This window comes from Brachyistius frenatus, unplaced genomic scaffold (genome assembly GCF_029030835.1).
Source record: "Brachyistius frenatus isolate BFR_SWC_R1_liver_20210118 unplaced genomic scaffold, ASM2903083v1 Contig_13, whole genome shotgun sequence".
NCBI classification, from domain to species: domain Eukaryota; kingdom Metazoa; phylum Chordata; class Actinopteri; family Embiotocidae; genus Brachyistius; species Brachyistius frenatus.
Window position 1 is genome coordinate 5,399,221 of NW_027210612.1, and position 21,235 is coordinate 5,420,455.

The 21,235-nt window shown below is 41.6% G+C and overlaps 2 protein-coding genes across 2 annotated transcripts in view; both read right to left on the reverse strand.

Annotated features, from left to right (window-relative positions):
- Positions 1 to 6,962: 6,962 nt before the first annotated feature.
- sf3b5 (splicing factor 3b, subunit 5) lies at positions 6,963 to 8,935 on the reverse strand. Its single transcript, XM_069692917.1, has 2 exons — positions 8,851 to 8,935; positions 6,963 to 8,395 (listed from the first exon to the last, which is right to left on the reverse strand). Exon 2 carries the CDS (start codon positions 8,367 to 8,369, stop codon positions 8,109 to 8,111), a length of 261 nt encoding a protein of 86 aa, XP_069549018.1. The 5' UTR covers positions 8,370 to 8,395; positions 8,851 to 8,935; the 3' UTR covers positions 6,963 to 8,108.
- An 8,380-nt stretch (positions 8,936 to 17,315) lies between these two features.
- oprm1 (opioid receptor, mu 1) overlaps positions 17,316 to 21,235 on the reverse strand; it is a 28,774-nt gene continuing 24,854 nt past the window's right edge. Inside the window, exon 6 of the mRNA XM_069692918.1 lies at positions 17,316 to 20,704. Coding sequence (XP_069549019.1) covers positions 20,699 to 20,704 — 6 coding nt within the window. The 3' untranslated portion in view covers positions 17,316 to 20,698. The remainder of the gene's footprint in view (positions 20,705 to 21,235) is intronic.

Below are 21,235 nucleotides of genomic sequence, written 5' to 3' on the forward strand. Positions count from 1 at the left end.
CTGTGCACTTCGCCGTGGATTACTTTGTGTTCACACCGTGGTAAACACCGAGAGACGTAGAAACGTCATGCTCACGTTCACCTCCAGGCAATTTAGAGTCTCCAGTTAATTTAGAGCCCTACGTGGTAGCTATAGAAATCGATGTCTGAGTGTGTGTGAAAGAGAAATTGGATTAAAAAAAACAAAAACAGGTGGAACACATTCACTCTTAATGAAGTCTTTATTTCCCGATGAACCTAATTCTGGTAAATCTTTGATAAAATTATAAATATAGTTAGATTTCTGTTGGTTTTTTGGTTTTTTTTTTTTGCTTCATTCCTATGTATCTATAGGTTCCCAGTGCGTGCGTGCGCTTTTAGTTACGTGATGTGTAAAAGATAAGCAATCAGTTTCCAATCGAAATGTGGGACATCTTTAAGATATACCACCTTCAAGGGTTGCCATGAGAACAAACATTAATGGTGGCCAACAGATGAACTCTTAGGATTTTAGTGATCCTCTGAATGTTTCCTCTCACGCCACCCTCAGGTCATTTGGGATTTTGAGTGAAATGACTACAGCTTTTAGATGAAACTCATGTCACCTTCTTGAATTGAAACGACCTTAAATTTGGAATTCAATGACCTTAAATTTGGACCTTGCGCCACCATGAGGTCAGATTTTTAATTACTTAATTTGGTTTGTGGCATAAACAGTATGCACAAAGTGATGTAGTCCCCAGGTCAGAAAAGTGAAGCCAAGTAAGTGTCTTAAAGTTCAATACCACTGAGGGCCACTAGGGTCTGGCTCCAAAAAAATGTTAGGGCTCCAATAGACTTCCATTCAAAGAAGTTGAATTTCTTTCATGAAATACATTTATTTCCACAAATCAATATGGTGTCATTAGATAAATTCACCCCTTCTGATCAGTGCTCTGGTGGTCCTTATAAAAATAATTCCACTAGTAATTAGATATTAGACCTCAAAGAGAGCCTAGTTTTATTGACATGCCTGGGGTGCAGTCACGTTACCGGTATAGGTGGGTCTAGTGTCCTCAGGTTCTCGGTCAGATTCACTCCTTGCTCGGTCTCACCTCGCCCAAACGTGGTCACATCTGACTCCAAAAAAACCCAGATGGCGACCACAAAAATGAGTGTGAGCGAGTGTGTACTTGGGAGGTTTCAATGTGACCATTAAAGTCATATTCCAGCCCATTTACCTCAACCGGAGTACGAGCTTTCAAGATTTTAGAGGGGACGTGGGTGTAAAGGAGTCGGTTCTGAAGAAGAGGGGAAAATGAGAACTAGAAATGGAAGTAAATGAGGGGAGGAGAGAGACTGCAGAAAACAGACGGTAGGAAATGAGAGACGGCGGAAGATGTGACTCACCAATCAACACTGTGATGACATGCTAGCTTTGGGACTGACTTGGCAATACTAATGTGGTACAGCTTGACCTCGGTGACAGGAAGAGTACAAATGAATATGGATGGCTGGATAGAGATATATGACGGTAATCAATTTTAAAGTGCAAAGGAGGACAACAAGATAACTGTGTAGCAGCTGGTGCTCATATTTGAAAGATGGCTGTCTGGAACACAGTGATCATAAACCTTCTGCTCTCTGTCTCGCTTCCACTCGCACACACACTTTTTTTTCCGCCAGTGAGGACCAACGCTCATCCTCACCTTTATCTTCAACTTCACCGCAGCCGTATATTTCCCACCTGAACTTTAAAACAAAAACCTTAAATCTGAACGGAGCCCTTTTCTCAAAGTGTTGGAAAAACCGATCAGCCCCAAAAAGTGTAAAACACACACACACACACACACACACACACACGCACGCACACGCAATGCAACGCACATAAACTCCCTGCTTTAATGAAGTTTCGCAGGATGAGAAGGCGGTTTTGTCCCTGGCACACTGCCTGGAGGTCTCGGCTGCGATGCAGACCCACTACAATTGGAAAGGGGTGGATATTGCTCATCGGCCTAATACGTTCTGTCCAAGGTTATAAAAAGTGTGATTATTAGAGGGTTTTTCTGCCCTGTCATACCGTTCATAGTGCAGTCATTGAACCTCTTAAATTACTAACGTTTTTTTACACACACACACAAAAAAAGATATTAACAATGCAAGAAAGAAGAAAAGTTCTAAAACCAAGTCAGCCTCATTTAATATGCTCAGAAATGTTCTAAAAACGTAATTGTTTGGTAAGGTGATGACCTTCATTTCAGTTCAAACCAAAGAATTGTTTCGATATTTTTGCTTTGGTGGTCCAGCATCCGCTCACTTTCTCCCTCCGAGTGCCGTTAATCCGCAGGATTTCTATCACAAAAGCAAGACACGCGCAAAATATTGATGTGTTTTTTTTCACCGCTGCAGCCTCATAACATGCTGTTTCTCATCTTGGATATTTCCACTCCGCCGGTACCCGAGCAGCAGAGATAGAGAGCGAAAGAAGAAGCAGAAAGGGGGAAGTGACGGGGTTCACAGGAGCGGGTGTGAGCAGCGAAGGAGACGTGGGCGAGGAGTTTAACAGAGGAGAACAATGGAGAAGAAGAGTTAAGAGTTATGCATTAAACAGGACGGGCGGCATCGGGCAAAGATAATTGAATTTGGGGAGCTTTTATATTTAATGAGGTCGATTGTGCTTCCTGGACCTTTGCGCCGTTTGGCCGGGCTCCTGTGTAATCAGAGAAGAGAGCAGATGTGGACGAGCAGCCAAACGAGGAGCTCACATCAGCATGAACACAGAAAGGCCAAGTGGATATTAGTAGGTGCCATTTATTGTGTCAAGCACCGTTTATGAATCCAAACACACGCCGCTGCCAACGCAGTTTCCAGTCCAGTTATCATTTCAAAGGGCCGTGTGCCAGAATAGAAACGACGGCCTCGGCCATCTGGACAACGATGCGTCCTGAGTGGTCACAGAGGTCAGGTGAAAATGAGATTTGATGGATTCGTTAGGTGTTAAGGCCGTGAGATTATTTTTGACTGATATTTTTACTGACTGGTGCGACGGGGGCCTCACCATCGAAGGAGAGCTACTGCTGCCGAACTTCTTTAAGTGGAGCCGAACCCGAGCTATTTAACGTGGTATGCACGATAATGTGAGACTGCGGAAAAATGCGAGGACTCTTCGTTGATTAGACGTCAACGTACCAGCGGGTTTCAGACGCCGGCGGCGGCGGCGGAGCAGGGGTGACGACAGACGGGGGAGTCGGTGATGGATGTGATGTGGAGCAGGACTACTGATGAACTCCGTGGCTCTGATAAAAAAAAATAATAATAAACTGGAGGTTAATGGGGTGGAGGAGAGTCGCATCGGCTGACACCGAAATGACAGGCAACAGCGGCAGAGAGGGGGACTGTTTTAAGATTTGACAGCAGTGAAACGTCGGGCTCGCGGAGGACGATTTCGAAATATGAACGCTTCAAGCGAGGAGAGAGCGCACTCAGTTGACGTGATGAGTTCAGAGCAGGAATGAAGAATGAAATGGTTTTCCTGACTGAACTTTATGCTGTGTTTCTCTACAAGTTTCAGCTCGAGCCTGCAGGTATTTAAAACTTTCGATTTCCCCCTTGTATCTGCGTTCAAATGGGGTTAACCGTGTACGCCAGAATAATCCATATGAACGATCCCCTCATTGTTCGCGATGATGGAGCTCAAGATTTTCTATAAGCCCGAGTTCACGTGTTGTGACATGTTTGCTGACGGAAATGGCGAAGGCCATGGAATTTAATTTTTTTTTATTGGATGTTAAGCTAATATATTGTAATTTCAGCCACGTTAAATAATCGCCTACATCTGAGGAAAATGTTGATCTTCCCAATGGCCTCATCGTTTCCCTCTGCCTGCGCAGTTCCTGCATTATGTTAGCCCTGTTAGCTTGCTAAATTGTTAGCCTCTGTGGCTTCTAGACGGCGTCCATGTTGCTGTTGCCTAGCAACGGTGTTTTCAGGACTTAACCACTCGAACGCCGGGCATACGATGCACACGACTTCCTACGTTGTAACCACGAGCTCACGAGTTCCATTTGAACACAGCATTTGTCTCCGTTGTACACTGCTTTGTGTCTTTATTCTGCTTTTTTTCCCCTCGGTATTGTGTTCACCTGCCGGCTTTTGTATGTTCAACAAATCGCTGTGAGTGGAGTTTTCCATTTGCTTCACACCTGCCTCAGCGTCGTGCATTAGGGTCAGCCTTTCCTCTGTTGAATCCAGACCAAAAAAAACACAAATCTCAACATTGTGATGGCTTGAGAGGAAGGATTCATCCTCTCGGGGAAAATAAAAGCCTGTATATGATTTCATGTCTATCCCTCCTGGAGTTCTTCAGACATGTCAGTCTTAGGTGATGTCATTCCTCAAGCTACGCTGATAGTGCAGCAACGTGTCCATGCCACCAGGTAAAGAAAAGGGTTGTGACACAAAAGTTTGAACCATCTGATCGAAACCTTCAGGGATCAAATAGACCAATCAGAATACAAGCCTCACAGAAAGGCGATGGAGCTGGAAACTGAGGAGCAGATGTCTATTTATGGGATCGTGTCTCAGAGAGAAGAAGTCAAGCAGTTTATGCGAGTGTTTTTGTGTGTGTGTGTGTGTGTGTGTGTGTGTGTGTGTGTGTGTGTGTGTGTGTGTGTGACGGCACACCGACAGGCCTCATGCTGCTATCACCATTGACTTGGCAACGCCGTCTCCCCGACTCTCACAGTGAGGACAGATGGCAAGGACTTACCCCACAAAGAAAACCTCCAACACAAACACACACATACACATCGCCATCGTGCACAAAGCAAGAACTTCCCTGGCACCCACTGGCGAGTCTCTCTCAATCCAACAATGACTCATGTGCAGCATCCTCTCCCACCAACAGCCTGTATTTGCGGGTGAAATTTGTGTGGCAGCATGCTTTGATAAATCGCCTTCAGTCAGCAAGTCAGACTACCTGCAGCTGCTGCTCTTTTCTAGTCGCACATCTCACAGCGCCCGCTTCCCCCTTCAGTCCTGACAAAAGCCTCGTATCGACCTGCACTTCAAACATCGAATCGACCCTAACCAGCCCGAAGCAATTTGCATCGTAGAAACATTTTCTCAGCTAGCAGCATATTAAACCCACTGATTAAAGGCACTGTTTAAAATTCAACTCTGCTATTATGTTCTTCATGTCTACTTTGAGCTGAGTTACACTGCAGGCTTTAAATCAGAGCCACTGATTGAGAACCTAATTTGCATTCTACACATGATTTGTGTACACCTGAAAGATGTAAATCAGAAAACGGCAGTTTTTAGCTCTGTCAATCATGAACGTCATGTATGACGGTCGGACATCTTTTTAAAATAAGACGCGGCATGTCGAGGCTGATCTCTGCGTATTCAAATGTTCAAAAGTGTGGGTGGACAATTAGGTACAAAATATGTTTGTGTGTGTGTGTGTGTGTGTGTGTGTGTGAGAGAGAGAGAGAGAGAGAGAGAGACCGTGTAGGTGGACAACAGTTTGTTGAATCTGCAAGACCAAACAAATGCTGAAATATACCGCTGTGCACTATACAACACGCAGGACGAGCATCACGCCTGTGCTGTTACGTGTTTTAGCGCGCAGTTTATTTTCTGACCTCCTTATCAGTTCATTGTAGAAAACAAATGTCAGAGAATTGGCAGAAATTGCAATTGTTGTACGACTGTTTATCGAAACAAATTTGCTCTGCTCTTAAGCTTTAAATACAGTCCAGACCGTAAGTATTTGGACAGTTACAATTTTGTTATTTGGGCTTGTTTTTCCACTCATTCTTTTAAATAAATATTTTAAATACAATAATGGAGACTGCACTCAAGTAAAAAGTCTTAACTTCACCCTCAGTATTCAACATGGAAAGAATCATGTGGGCAATAATAGTCCTGTGGACACCTAGTGGCCAAAGTTTAAAGGTTTAAAAGTAATTGAAGAGATACACGTGAAGTAGAAAAAAAACCCCCCAAAAAACCATATTTATTATTCTATGGAAAAATCCTTTGCACTCGACGACTGCCTGAAGTCTTCATCAGCAGATGCTGCCACTCTGGTGCCTCCTCTCGTCAACCGACAAATCTCTGCGGTTGCTTTGGTCGTATGTTTGGGGGATTGTTGACCTGCCGAACGAAAAATTCAGCAAATTTCGGCCAATGACTTTGGTCCATTTGGCTGAATGTAAGCGCACAGAATGCTCCTGTAAATCCCTTTCAATTCACCTTCTTGCTTCTATCAGCAGTGAAAACGATAACCGCCAGCTGTACACGCACCATGTTTGATAGATGAGGCGCTTTGATTCATGAAATGTTCTTCTCTCAAGCATTCTGACAAGGGTTTGATTTCATGGTGTTTGCATCTTGTCCTCTTGAGATTCTGGTCATTAAAACCTGCTCTTGATTGTTCACGTACATCCTGGAGAGTATCCCCGACTTGCGATGCATAAATAAACAGTTTTGTTTTTTTCTCCAAATCTAAATGACTTATTTTTCCCCTCACTTTTTTCACAAGACTTTGTGCTGCTCGGTCCGCCAACTTGTTTGACTTTTTCTTCTTTTACAGTTTTATTGTGCACACTTGGTTTTTAAGAATTTGCTAAGCTGCTTTTGGTAAACAACTACCTTTAAATTTCACCCTCCTGCTGACACATTTGTGCTTTTTTCAGCCCCACAGTTCATCTTTACACAGTTCATTCAGATTTGCAAACATTTCCAAAAGAAATGTTTTTCACATTATCATTATGGGGTATTGTGTGTAGAATTTAAGATATTTTTTTTTATTTAATCCATTTTGGAATAAGGCTCTAACATAACAACATGTGGAAAAAGTGAAGCGCTGGGAATACTTTCCAGATGCGCTGTATTATTAGCTTTTTCACTTGCTGTCACCTCTTGCTCTCCCTATTCTTCTTACTTTACATATATTTATGTACACAGAAAGATGCCCAAGAAACATGCAGCAGCCAAATGTCCAATTACTTTTAAATCTTTGTATTTGGGGTACTTTGTGTAAAAACTGCAATATTTCCAACACAGTTCTTTCAACACTGATGTAAACCAACTCCAATTAAAAGCTGAGACGTGGCACTTCATCATTAATATTTCAAATCGAATGTGCTTAAGGCCCTGAGAAACAAGATTTCCATGCTGTTTTCCCCCCTCACACTTGATTATCTACTGTATTCTGGCCCTATAAAAGGTATTTTCAATTTTACAGTCTGTCATTTCCATTCCTCATTCATTCTTGTTTATTGCTTTTGTCTCAAATTTAGACCGAAGCACAAAATGTCCTGGCTTTGAAAATTGTATTACGTCCCTATAATAAATCAAATATTTCCATGCCCAGTTTAGTGAACTGTCATCTACTGTTTATAGACTTTTTCTCGTATTCTTCCTGGTCACATGGGTGTCAAATTAAAAATGAATAAACCTGCATCGGGGGAAAAACATTTAAAAATGAAAATGCCTCCTTGCGGTCGTTGACTAATTTGATGGGTATTAATATGAAATGGCCTTTTCAGTGACCAACTTTAAACCCAGCTGAACACCAATGGGGCATCAAGGGCCGACTCAGACTTTCCACCAAATAAGGGAAGATCTAAATTGTATTTGTTGCCCACCTGCATGTAAGCCTGGGCACAAACTAGGATTTGATGAATTATTTTTGTTTTAACACCTGAATGGCTGAGGAGGTATTAGCAGGTAATATTTTTTTTTTTTTATTATTAAACCAAAAGAGAATTTTAAATCCAGAATACATCTCCATGAGTAAATACAAACACTCGACAGATTACAGTGCATCACTTTCTACACGTACTGTCCAGTTACTTCTCTCCACGTTGGTCTTGAAGAGCTTCTTTCTCGGTAAATTCTCTGAAAGGTGTCCTGGCAAGAACATGTTTTCACTGGTAGTATATGCAAACAACATTCGAATCTGTTCTGGGTATCTTTCTTTTGCATTAAGAGCACAATGCAGTCCGGGATCATACGAGGGATTTTGAAGCAGTTCTGATTTCATGGCGACAAATTTGTAGCAGAAAAATATGTGGAAAGTCTGACCGAAGGTTAAAAAAAAAAAAAACAAAAAAAAACCCCCACAGCTCACTCCGGCGTCATCTAGGCGTCGTCGGGTTTGTCTGCCGGCGGTCCGCATGGCTGAAGCATCTTCTCCATCAGGTTGAAGCGGACTCGGGCTTTGCTCTCGTTTTCAGAGACGGAGAAGTAGTTGAGCAGGTCAAAGTGTCCCATGTAGGAGCAGTAAGAGTCACGGTGCTGGTTCACCAACCATTCCCACTTGCTGGTGTCGGCGTGTCCCGTGCCGATGTACTTGGACTGGAGATGCTCCAGCTGGCTGTGGATGTTGTATCGGTCTGTCATTGTCACCGAGATGTGTCCTGGCAGCTCTACACAGAGGAGGAGGGGGAAAAAAAAAAGAAAAAAAAAAGGTGAGATCATAAATATAAAGGTTGACACAGAATTCATACGCAGGCAGACAGACAGGGCGAAATGAGAGAAGATGGCAAAACAGGAGACCTTTTCGTTGTTTTCCCAAAGTAATGTACAGCATTAACAATATATGAATTAGCACGTGAACAATGAACCAGTTTGTCTGTGCATTACTCGTTTTTTCCTCATTATAAACTTAAAAGTAAAAAAAAAAAAGAAGCTCCCCCGCTCTGCTTGTTGTTTGTACGCTGACGTTGCTTTCAAAGGCTTTTAACGTGAGGTCAGCTCACCGTTGTTCGCTCATTGTAAGTCTTGAGCCTGAGCTGCTCTTTCAGCTAAATGCTCGTTTCCAAGTAATTATATATATATATATATATATATATATTTTTTTTTAAAAGCAAAAAATACTTACGTCAACGATAAAGAGTTCAATAGCGACGGCAGAAAATGTTAGAACGGATACAGTAACACGATGGAACAACGAGTTCCGTTGTCGGTCCCCTTCGCAAAATGAACCGGAGAGGAACAAACGGTTTTCTTTTCTGTTCCCCCCTCCCCACACACACACACACACGCCATCACAGTACGCGTGAACAGCGGCGGAAGAAGCACTCCGGTCTTTTACATTAGAAAAATAAAGAACAAGTGGTAAAGACACGAAAAGACATGTTAAAGTAAACAACAACAACAACAACAACAATTTCCTGTATTTAAATCTCACTTCAGTAAAAGTACACACCTTTTGTAAAACAAAAATATTTTATTCAAAATATGTATGTTTATATCTCTAAAAGTACTCTTTTAGAGACGTAATATTTCGTGGTAAAATGTGTTTCTCTGCCGTTAAAACGAAATTCGGAAATTCAATTGAACTGTTTTACAGCGTTCAACCGATAGGTGGCGCCGGAGGGATTTAGCGCAGGTCAAAGTGGAGGAAACGAAAAGATGGCGCGATGAAGACGGGAAGGTAAACAACGGAGTGCCGCGTATGAAAGCTGAATATGTTTTAACAGCTTCAAAGTGTATTTGAAACGTTGAAACGTGCTTTGTTGTTTTACGGCGGACCAGAACTTGACGTGCTTTGATGGTAAATCTAAAGTGAGTGTATTTAAGTTTATTTTCATAGCCGTGAATACAAAATTCAAAAAAAAATACACAACCGGAGAAACTAAACAAATGACCGTGTTTAAAAGATTTTAAAGAGCTGTTTTATTGCTGTAGACGTGTTTGTTCTGGATTTGAGAACCTTTAAATTAGTAATGGGGGTGATTTATAAAAAAATAAATAAATACATAATAAAAAAAAAAAGTGACAGATTGATAACTGCAAACTATCAGCATATTTGAAAATCCTGCGTAATTAATTTAAATGTAAACTGTACTGTACACATTTTGTTGTTGTTGTTGTTGTCTAGTTGATTTCTGAGAGAGGACAAGAGGATCTGCAGTGGTTCGTGTGGAGGAGCTGCTCCATGGGTTTGGACACACCTGATTCTTCAGGTACGTTTTAACAGATGTATAAGGGACCTTTAAGTAAACTGAAACTATGTTGTTGACAGTAGAAACAAAATAAATTAAAAAAAAAATAGACTGAATCAAACCAAACTTTTGATTTAGCTTTTTTTTTGATTTTTAACCTTTCATCGAAACTTTCTATTCTGTTTTCACACGGCGGTTTAGTGTCTGATTTACCATCGTCCCTACTGGGCCTAGTAGACCCAGACTTAAGCTACTTGTGTGTGTCTATTTGATTGTCTTTTAACCCATTTTAAGACAACAAGTAGCATCATTTGCATCACGCCTTAAAAGCAACAGAAATCGTCGTCGGCATCAAAACGCAATAGTTTACAGAATCTCCAGAGACGTTATGTAGTAAATTAGATTAGATGGAATAGATTTCTATCCTTCACCTATATGATCTCATGTACGTTATGTGCATGACTTACACAGCAACAAGCACGACTGAAAACGGTTGAATATTGAACACTTATTTGTATTGCAATTTTTGAAATTGCTGATAAAAATAGTTACGGTATTTTTGTCAAATCATTGACAATGTTATTATTGCAAATATTATTTTAGGGCCGTATCACTCAACTATGGTGTCAAACTCTTGGTCGTTGTGCTTTTAATTAGGTAAATAACCCGTTTAAACAGGAACGACTAATCTGTCTCTTGTGCACTGCCGACGTCGCCGGTTTTCTTTTTAATATTCGTTTTCTGTTCATTGCCGGGGTTGTCTTGCGTGTCCACCAACGCTTCGGTCTCTCAGTATGTAATTCGCGCCTTTCTCGCAGCGCTCAGATAATCTGCCACGTTGCCGAGTTTCGGAGCAGGCATTCTGCGGTCCGTATTTTTTTTTTTTTTTGTGGCACCGGTGTGTGAGAGTGCTTTGGTGAGGCTGCGGGCCATTACAGGAGCACAGACTCATTACTCCTCTACCTGCAGTTGGTTACGGTTGAAAGCTCTGTTGCCAGCGGCAACCACGACCGACCGGCACCGCTCTGCAGCAGGTGATGGTTTAACTGGCAACTTCAGTCGTTTTTTTTTTTTTTTTTGTGTGTGTTTTTTTCCCCCAGATATGTGAACAAGAATATAGTTTGCCAGCCGTCCGAATGGGCTCGTCGCACCGTCTTCTTTCGGTAATCCAATTTGTGGCTGTTGTTTGAAATTTGAGATGCTAAATTCGGGTTAGTTTATTGCGAGCCATTAGCTTTTGAGGCTGATGTGTTGCTAGGTAACGTTCTAAGTAGACCCATTTGTGACCTCGGTGCCCCAGAGGTCATCCCAGGATTTAATCATCGAGCGTTGCCAATAAAAGCTTCGGGAACAGGAAGGAATATTCAAATCTCCTCGGAAAAGCAAGTGTTCCTCTGTGTGTTAGTTGGGTTGGTCGGCGTAATATTTACCAGTGGTACTCTTGGGCTTTGTTTCAATTGTCCACTTCCAAACTACGTATTTCGCCATTTGGTGCATCGGACATTTTGTAGTGCTGTTTGAAATCTCATCTGTAAATTTAATTCACTATGTAGTGCACTACCAAATTGTTGTGAGCCACATCAAGATATAGTATACGGAAGGTGTACCCTACGTCTATCTCCCTAGACCATCATGCATTGCAGCCTGTCTCCTGAGTGTTGTTGTTGAAGAAGAAGAGCCATCAAAAGTGTACAACAGGGAGCGCATGCTGTACTCCTGGGTTTTCTTTATTGTCTGAACTCTGTAATTACACACTTTTTTTGTGTGTCTACACACTTTTGAAGGAACATAATTATATTTCTCGGCCGTCTCCACCGTGTAGTGACTCGTCTCTTCCTCTGCCTGAGCAGCAGGATTTCAGAAAATATTAGTAAAACAGCTCTCTGAACCATATTTAAGGAATGTTAGTTGCTCAGTCCAAACTCAACACATTTTTTTTTTATTAAGGAAAGAAGCTAAAAAAATGCTTTCACAGGAGGTAAAACAACAGTGGCAGGGCTACCACAGCCTTACAAAATATTGGATTGCTCTGCATGCATAATGTTGCTTCACCATTAATAGGCTATATTGAAGATTTGTATATTAAAACGTATTTACAACTGCAGTCCCCGTCACAGGCAGGTGGATACAACACAACCAAAGCAAGTTTTAAAAAGAGTTACGAGTGCATAGATTTGTGTTTTATGTAATTATTTGCAGCAGAACATTCAAATTGTGTCTGAAATGTATGAACAGCTGTGTGCCATTATCCCCTAGTGAGTGTTCAATGTAGCAAACACTCGAGTGAGTGAGTGAGTGAGTGAGTGAGTGAGGGAGTGAGTGAGTGAGTGAGTGAGTGAGTGAGTGAGTGGACAAGTCAAACACAGCACTGGTGATGCTGTACCATTAATTAAAAGTGCCACCTCAGCTAAAGTGTCAATGTCGTTGACATCAGCTCATCACATTTCAGTGACTCAAGCTGTAACAAACCTGGCAGCTGCAGTTATATTTTTTATATTATATGTTATATCTATATTATTTAAAATCTTTTTACATGAATATATTTTCACAGTAATTTTGCTTGCAGTGCTACAATTTTTGAGCAGCTATGTATTCCAAGTTCACCCTAAGCACACTAACATTTTCTAATTAACACTAAACATAATATACAGCTGAGGCTGGAATGTTTTTATTTGGTCATAAAGCAGAGTACTGGACCTGACCTGATGATGACAGTGCATAAAATGTCATTCATTTATCCTGAGGGGCAACGTGACTGTCTGTACCCCATTAAGGACACAAGTAAAAGTCATTAACGCCGTAGGATTGAAATCCTCCTCTGGGAGCCATGTCTTGTACCAACTTTCATTGAAATCCATCTAGTAGTTATGTTTTACTGTCCTGCTGAGTGCTATAAAATGTTTGTTTCGGGAAAACTGATGTTTTCTTCTCTGAGGATGATCGTTCATCCCTAAGGCTCTGTAAGGAGAGGAAAGGTGTGACTGTTTTATTCAGGTTATCTGAAGGTAAATTAGAACTATTGCGGTAGTTTGTTTTTAATTGGCAAACTTATTTCCAACTGCAGTCCTTTTATGGGAACACTTTTGTCTTTGGATAATTACCAGAATTTTAGCACCAGTTCTTTTTGTTTTCAATTTGTTAGTTATGAAGCTGAACCAATTCCTTATGTTGTTGTTTCCCATTACGCTAAATAAACCTCTCATGCATTAAACTTTTTGCGGGCTGTACCCAGGAATGTTACTGCTTTTCCTCCCACCAGAGCAACGGTGAGAAATTTCCAGCTATTTTTCCAGAGCTTGTTCTGGCAATTTGTAAGTAGAAAATGATCTTCAGCTGTTCCCACAAGACACACAAGGAGGAAATGAAATCGACGGAGCACTTACAAGTCAAGGTGCATGTGGGACAGAGGCTGAGTTTGTCCATAGATGTGGATGAGGCGGAGAATCAACAAAGTTTTCCATGATAAGGGAACAAAAGTGTGAAAGTGTGTAGAGTGAAGTTAGTTTACTGTACTGACAGCAAAGCAGTCAAATCATTGTTAGTTTTAGGTGACTTCATTGAGGTTTTACTTTCACGTGCGATTAAGCTTGAGTGAACAACATACCCGATTCAGTTGGGCCCCGTGAGGGCTGCTGTTCATGACTAATGATTGTTCTGTAGGACTCACTATGTCTGTAGGAAAATACCTGATGAAAATAACTTGATATGAAGAATAACAATAATAAAACAAGAAGGTCCATTTATCCAGCCGCACCGTAGATATCTACGCCGATAGCGATTACATTCTTATATATATATCCCAGAAACCGCTGGGAGAGAGAGAGGTCAAAGCCGTGTGACTCCTGGAGATGCGATGTTGTTTTTATTTTAATTAAGAGGAAAAAAAGCAGCAGTGCCCCGAGGAATGTGTGAGTCTTGATTAGTTTCCACGACATCTGCCCGACTGCAGAGTTTTTCTGTGTAAATCAGAAAGCAGAAGGATTTCAGTGTAGTTTAAAGGATAAAACTGGATGGTGTATCAAGTCTCTCAGCAGAAAATGAGCTGAATGCACAATTGGGGTAGCATATAGTTGAGAAGGCATTTGCATCTGAATGGGAATAAAGATATAATTATTCCCATGTCATTAGTTCTCTGATGTCCACTTTTGGAGGGGAAATGAGATCGAAGAGAGGATAGAATAATAAGTACGGCCTCTTTGCATTATGCTACTGCTTTCCATCAACATGGCCATTATTACCAGAATTGAATTTCCATTACATCTCAGTCTGCAACACTCCCCAGGCCTAAGTATTCACCAGTTTGCATAGCAAGATATGCTTTTTAAGTAGTGGACACTGGAGATATTACTGGAACAAAAATCATGAAATGAAGAGAGCAATCGTTGAATGTGCGCTCATTAGATAGAGAGTGTGTTTGCAATTCAAATATTACAGAAATATTTTACGGGGCCCATAGTGTCCTATATTTTGCTAGTAAGGAATTGATATTAACTCTAAATTGTCTGGAAGGTTCCCGTAAATAATTTAATTTGGTGCTAATTACTGGGACGGTGTTTGGTACAATTCATTCCATTATTACGTTTTCATTCACCTGAAACTGAGAATTGCTGTTCCACCTTAAAATGAGTTCTTCATATCTACATTGAGAGCAGGTCCTCTTCCAGGGCCTGGAGGATCGATTCAGAGTTCATGGTTTTCCTCTCGGGGTTTGTTTTTCCGCTCCATTAGAAGTGAAAGAGGTGCCGTTTTATCTCATTTTTGCAGAGGTACACCGATGGTAAAATGAAAGTCACAGAGGCATGGTAATCAAACTTTGGTAGCCAATCTTTTAGTGTGCAGACCGGGGAGCTGCAAAACAAAGTGCTAGCAGGAGGACAGGGTAATGAAATCAGGAGGGATGGATGGGAATATTACCTGACTGGATGGCTCCTGTGGCCCCACAGTCCTGCTGAATGATTGCCCTGTGAAAAATAGAGTCAGCAATATTTCCAGTGATTTAAACGAACTGCCTGAAACGGGGCCCATTCCCAACCACCAGGCGTCGGAGGAAGACGGAGAGAAGAAGTCAAAACAAACCAGACCCTGTTGGGTTGTCGTAGCGACAGCTGGTTAGCCAACTGACGAACCGAGGCAGCTTATTGGTCAGCTGTCCAACTCCCTCCCTTTGCTGCATGCCTCGTTTATTGGCAATCGGGCCGATGAGATGGATGGCAGTTTTGTAGGCCTCTGCGATCCGGTCCAGTCATTTGCTTTCTGGTTCATAAGCTCGACGAGCTGAAAGGGGTTTCCTTCCGTCGGCACAGTCCATGCAAGCATGTCCCCTCACCACACCTGAGATTCTGTCTGGAGCGTCCGCCTCTCATTCTCTTGATGTGCTGTGAATCACACCACCAAAAAAAACAAACAATGCTCTTCCCGGTTAGGTGATGAGAGCCGGGCAGCCATTAATTTCGAGTGTGAAATAGCCGAAGGAAACCACTGCTCTGTGACAGCGCTGAGCTGGTATCAAGGCACGGAGGAGTTCAATTTGGGTTCGGCACGGCTCTGAACACACTCCTCCTTGTCCCTCCCGTTCGGGGTTTCGTGTAGGATTTTTTTTTTTTCTGTAATCAGATTATAGCCTGTGTAAGTGAGGCTCCGGTTATGACCACAGCAAGGCCACGTGTCGCAGGGGCTTTTTCCCTTCAGTCCTCAGAGCAGAACAGCAATACACAGTATGAGGCAGATAGGATCCAAATGACTCTCTTAAATAAGTTGGAGTCACATTTCCTGCTTAATCTGATTATTTAAACCATGACAGCTGCAGGTTTGACAATATCCCACTGTTTATATGACACTCAAACTTTTTTTAAATATGATTCAGGGATGTACACAATGCGCACCTTATTAATCCGTTCATAATTACACTCCGTGGTGTACACCTGTGAAAAGTGATTGTAAATATGTTTACTTGCATTGTTAGAATCCAATCAAATATGTCCAATTTAGAGAAAAGGTTTACATTTGCAGACGTAAGTTACCACCTCTTCCCTGCAAGCAAAACAGCATTTTACAGTTCCACACAGAAGAAAGAGATCGGCCACGGTAGGGCATATCCGTCTGGTTGGATAAGTGTTTTTCAATCTTCACATGCAGGCTCTCATTTCTGTCCTCAAGACTAAGCATTGACCTTTTTTTTTTTTTTTTTTTTTTACACGAGGTCATTAAACCTAGATTTGGTGAATTAGCTTTGATTAGCAGTTTTACAGCATCGGGTCTGACCGGGAGCTCCGTCTCTGCAGGGTTGAGGGCACCGTCAACGTCACTTGGTGATAATCGCTCTGACGGGACTAATCATGCTGCCAGCTCCAATAATCCAATACGTGGCTTCTCGGCATTCCCACACATGACAGCACAGAGTTGTAGACAAATACGTAGAGACGCATGCCGTGAAACTACCTGTGCAGTTCAGAGACCACACCGAGGATGTTTTCCTGCACAGACACCAGCGAAAGAACCTCACGCTCACTACACCGGCATGCATACGTATTCTTGGATATTATGTGCAAACACGCTGAACGGAATTTAGGTTGATAATGTTCACACATTACTTTTTGAATGCATTTGTATTTTAGATTAAATCTGAAGTGACATTCATTCGCATCTTTCCTCAGTGTTTGGAAGCAGCCTTGGTAAATCAGTTCACTTTTTGTAATAGAGGGATCGAAGCTGACGAGGCTATCACAATCCCTGTGTAAAAAAAAAATAACAGAACATGTTTCATTCAGTCTGCTTCAGTTAATACCCTCTTTCACTTCCCCTCGACGTCCATCCATCCATCCATCCATCCATCCATCCATCCATCCATCTATCCATCTATCTATCTCACAAGCAAACAAACCTCAATTACTAGAGCTGAAAAAAAAAAAAAAAAAAATCAACAAAGGCTTGTTTAGTCACTGCTTAAATATGCAGGTGAGGTTGGGTTCAAATTTCCTCACAGACCACCTCTAAACCAGTTCCCGGGTCCTGATATTGGGCATGCTTGCTCATTGTGGCCTAATGAAGACGGTTGGATTTAAAGTCATTTGCGCTGAGATAACTCGATCCAGAGCCAAACTCGCATGCAGTCACTGAGCTGATGCAGAATTTTGTAGCTGAATAATGGAGCTCACCAAATGTCACAGCAAAACTGTAAGTTTTCATCATTCGGGAATAAATAATAAACATGATTGATGGGGGGAAATGCTGCAACCTCACACTGTGGCTTGCTCAATATGAGTTAATTCTTTTTTTTTTTTTTTTTTTTTTAATAATTTCTTGTTTATCCTCCTCATCTGTGTTTTTACAGAAAAGAAAACCTTTATTGTGTTTTAGACTGAGAATGAAAAACGTGCACGTATTTGACAAAAGAACAGACCACAATGCAAATGACACTTTATTCAGATGCAAGAAAAAAGGCATTCAGTGAGATTCAGAATTGCATTTTATTCCATAGACGATGCACTGGTTAGTTGTACTATTATATGTTCAGTGTTACAGAGTGTCGGCCATAAATCATAAATTATTGTTTACACATTAGATTATAAGAAATGACATTTCAAGACTACAGTACATGGTATAATAAGTCATAATTGAGTCATATGTCATGTAAAGCAGATGATAGAAAAGACAGAGTTAAATGGCATAGCCTGTACAGATTATGAACAGTATTAAATTAATTTTAAGTAGTATATTCTGTACATGTTGCACATTGGATGCCAAATGCCCCTTTTATGCAACAGAATGTATGTATGTATATTCACTTTAATCATCTCATTATAAACTAATACAATTAAAATATTGTTATAATAATGATCTGCTATGCTCCGTCCCGTTAGTTACTGTTGCTATGCCTGTCAATCTCTCTGTTGTTGCAGTTTTCAGTGGTAAAGGTGGCAGATTTACGGCTCAGCTGTCATTCAAACAGTCATTCGTAGCGACCCTGTTTTTTAGACCAAAGTCACAGCTGTGTCTGGCAGACTTTATCAGCTGCCTAGCAAACTAAGATATTCTAATGTAAACAAATGTTGTCATCGTTTTTTGAAGAGAGAACTTTAATGCACATTCTTACCAGCTAACTATCCGTGGGAAATATGGAGAAAAATGCATTTTATCATTTAGACTACGTAGGCCGTCGTATTTTTTTGCAAGCTATGGTCAGACTGTAATTTATTTCTAACATAACCCTGTTTACTTGTTTAACTTTGTGGACTTTTTTGTTGGTCCAAACAATATGATCCCGATTTCAACGTTAAAAGAGAAAAAAGGCTTTTAAGATTAGAACTAACAGATGTAATGCTATCCTGGGTTGGCCGTAGTTGCTACAGTTTAAAGTTCCCCATAATCAATCGAAAATACTACTGCTGCTACTGTAGCAAGCTCGGTAGGTGGACCGGGCCTTTTGCAAAGGCTCGAGATACCTCTCTCCACGTTCTTAAAATACAGACTAACACAGGCTCAGCACATAGAGGACTATTAAGAGAAGGTCCGACTGGGTCGGGGACTCACTTTTGTGAACAATGAAAATGTTGGTATACAATGTGAAGAGTCTAACAGTTAGGATACACCCTGAGGAGTTCACCAATGTATGACACGACTAACGTGGACAGACAACACATTCATACTCGCAGCTATGAGCATTACAGAGTTCCCAGTGCTCTGTACCATCATTTCTCAGATTGAAACACCTTCTTGTTGTGAGCTGACGTTGTTTACGACGACAACATTTTCTTCCCAGTCCAAATTATCCGCCTGAAATACATTCTATAGCGTGAAACGTGACATTTGGCTCCTCGACGTTTTGTCGCACGGAAAAACACGTGCATGAAATACAACATGTGACAGCTCATGGCCCCCACACGGCAAACTCTGCTGCTATTTTTGAAGCTATTTATTTTGAAGCCTGCAGCCTGAAAGACTGAAAAGAACATTAATCTTCTATATTCCTTCAAAATTGACTGAACTTCAACTTCAACTTCTTCAAAATCAATCCACCATGTGCCATACAGACATGCAGATGGATCGAAAAACCGTTTCTCACAGTCCCACTTTGTCCAAACAAAGCAGTGATACCAGAAAATGTACCAATCACAGATCAGTTTTCCATCGCAAAACAAAACAAATGACAGTTAAACTCTGTATATTTTCAAGTTTTACACACATTGTTTTCTGATTCATACGCGGCTCTTAATACAGCAAGGCAGATTCAATATGACAAAATGTAAATTTAGGAACACCGACTTTTTCTTTTAGTTCACATTTATAAAAAAAAACAACAACAACAACAACAACGGAATACTTACAGTATTTTACATTGAAGATTAATACAATCATGTTCAGCTTTACAGATCTTTAGAAAAAAATACTGGTACACAGAATATCGCTACTCAAAAAAGGCATCTGGCAAGTGTAGCATACTGCACAACACGTAAAAGCACAAGCATTTCAAAAGGTTACAACAGATGTACAATCCTGCTTGGCTCACTTGTCTTCAGAGGAGAATTGACTGCTTTTAAACCCATTCCTGTTGTAATGGCTGTCGGGTCGGTGGTTAACCATACACCGGTCAATTCACGTGTTTGCACTACGGCTGCAGCTCGCTCTGTGCACTGTGCAAACAGGCTGACGCATCTTCTTTGCTGGTTTAGAGCCTCCTCAGTTAAGCGCAAGGATCCACTGTGATAAACACAGATGGTTTTCCCTTCTGCACATTCAGAAGTTTGATAGATTTTGTAGAGAGATGCTCTGCTATGTGTCTGCTCGACGATTAAATATTTACTGAGGAAAAGGAAACGGACTTGTACGTGGAGAAGAGAGGGAGTGTAGTTGTACAACGACGCAGTCCACAATCCTGACGTGGTCAGAGAGCCGGCGTGGTCCCTGCTGGATTCACGAGAAACAGGATGACGAGCACAGTTGGTGCAGAAGATGACTTTGAATAACGCCTCCTGTCCAGTGATGTTTTCATGTGGTGGGAGAGCCGCAGAGTCTTTGAGCAAGAGCCTTTATCACGCAGTGACCCCCGTAAATCCACATCTCACTTCGCGCTGTCCTCACACGTGACAATAATTCGATTAAAGGACACCCAGAGGAAAATCACTGACCCGTATGAGCTCTGCAAATACAATTATTTGATCTGTTTTACAACTTCAATAATTAGAGATAAGCGGAGGGTTGGACCAACGAGGCAGCTCTGCACTAATCAGAAATAAACCATATATCAGTGGCTTGTAAAAGTGGATTTTGTAGATCTGTCGGATTACTGCGCAAATTCAGTCTGTGGTGTAATAATGATTATCATAATAATACTATTAAAACTCGATTAAACATTTTAGGTACGATTTAGTGCAACAACTTCTTCAGCCAGGAGGCCACGGTGTTGTAATGGTGCTAGTTTTTCTGTTTGGTCGAATGCCTCCCCGCTCCGTATCTGTTTCAGGGGGCGCCGTGCTCTTACTTCCCCCGGCTGGCAGGTTAACGGCCCGACTCGCAGCACTTCAATTAAGCTTTCAATACATCGTTACAACGGTTTGTGCTCTGGAGTATCAGTCGTGCCCCGGATTTTTGTTTTGTGTGTGTGTGTGTGTGTGTGTGTGTGTGTGTGTGTGTGTGTGTGTGTGTGTGTGTGTGTGCGCGCGCGCGCGCGCGCGCGCATGTGTGTGATCAGAGCCCGGTGGTGATTTGCGTGACCTCCGAGTTGAGGTCGTCGTTGGCAACGCCACCACAACAGCGAGAGTCCACCGACGACCCCTCCAAGGCTAGTCATACCTGCAGAGAGAGGAGGGGCAGTATGTTTCTGTCGTGTTGTAGACTTCATTGTAAGCCAGCATGAGCGTTTGCCCAGCGCCCCGCAACCATACCCACAAATGTAATAAATTCAAAGTTGAATATTTGGGGAAATATGCTTACTTGCTTTCTTGCTCAGAGTTAGATGAGAAGATCGATATCACACAGACACGCAGGTCTGTAAAGTAAATATGACACTACAACCAGCAGCTAGTGAGCTTAGCTTAGCATTTACCCGGGAACAGGGAGAAGCGAGTAGTTTAGTCCTGTGCAAAGCAAAAAAAAAAAAAAAAAAAAAAAGTATCTATATATTTTGTGGTTTTATGGGAGTTTTAAGTGGCACACTTTTTCGAGACTGGGGGCAGTCCATGCAGTCTGCTGGCTACCTGGCAACTTATGCTAAGCTAACCAGCTGCAAATTATTCAAATTCACTATTCAGGTAATGATCTTCTCATTTAACTGCTGAAAGAGAGTGAATGACTCCTAAAATGCCCGACGGTCCCTTTAAACAG

Bases quoted from the DNA above. Each gene is read 5' to 3' on its own strand.
- sf3b5 (XM_069692917.1), bottom strand. From the start codon at position 8,369: ATGACAGACCGATACAACATCCACAGCCAGCTGGAGCATCTCCAGTCC.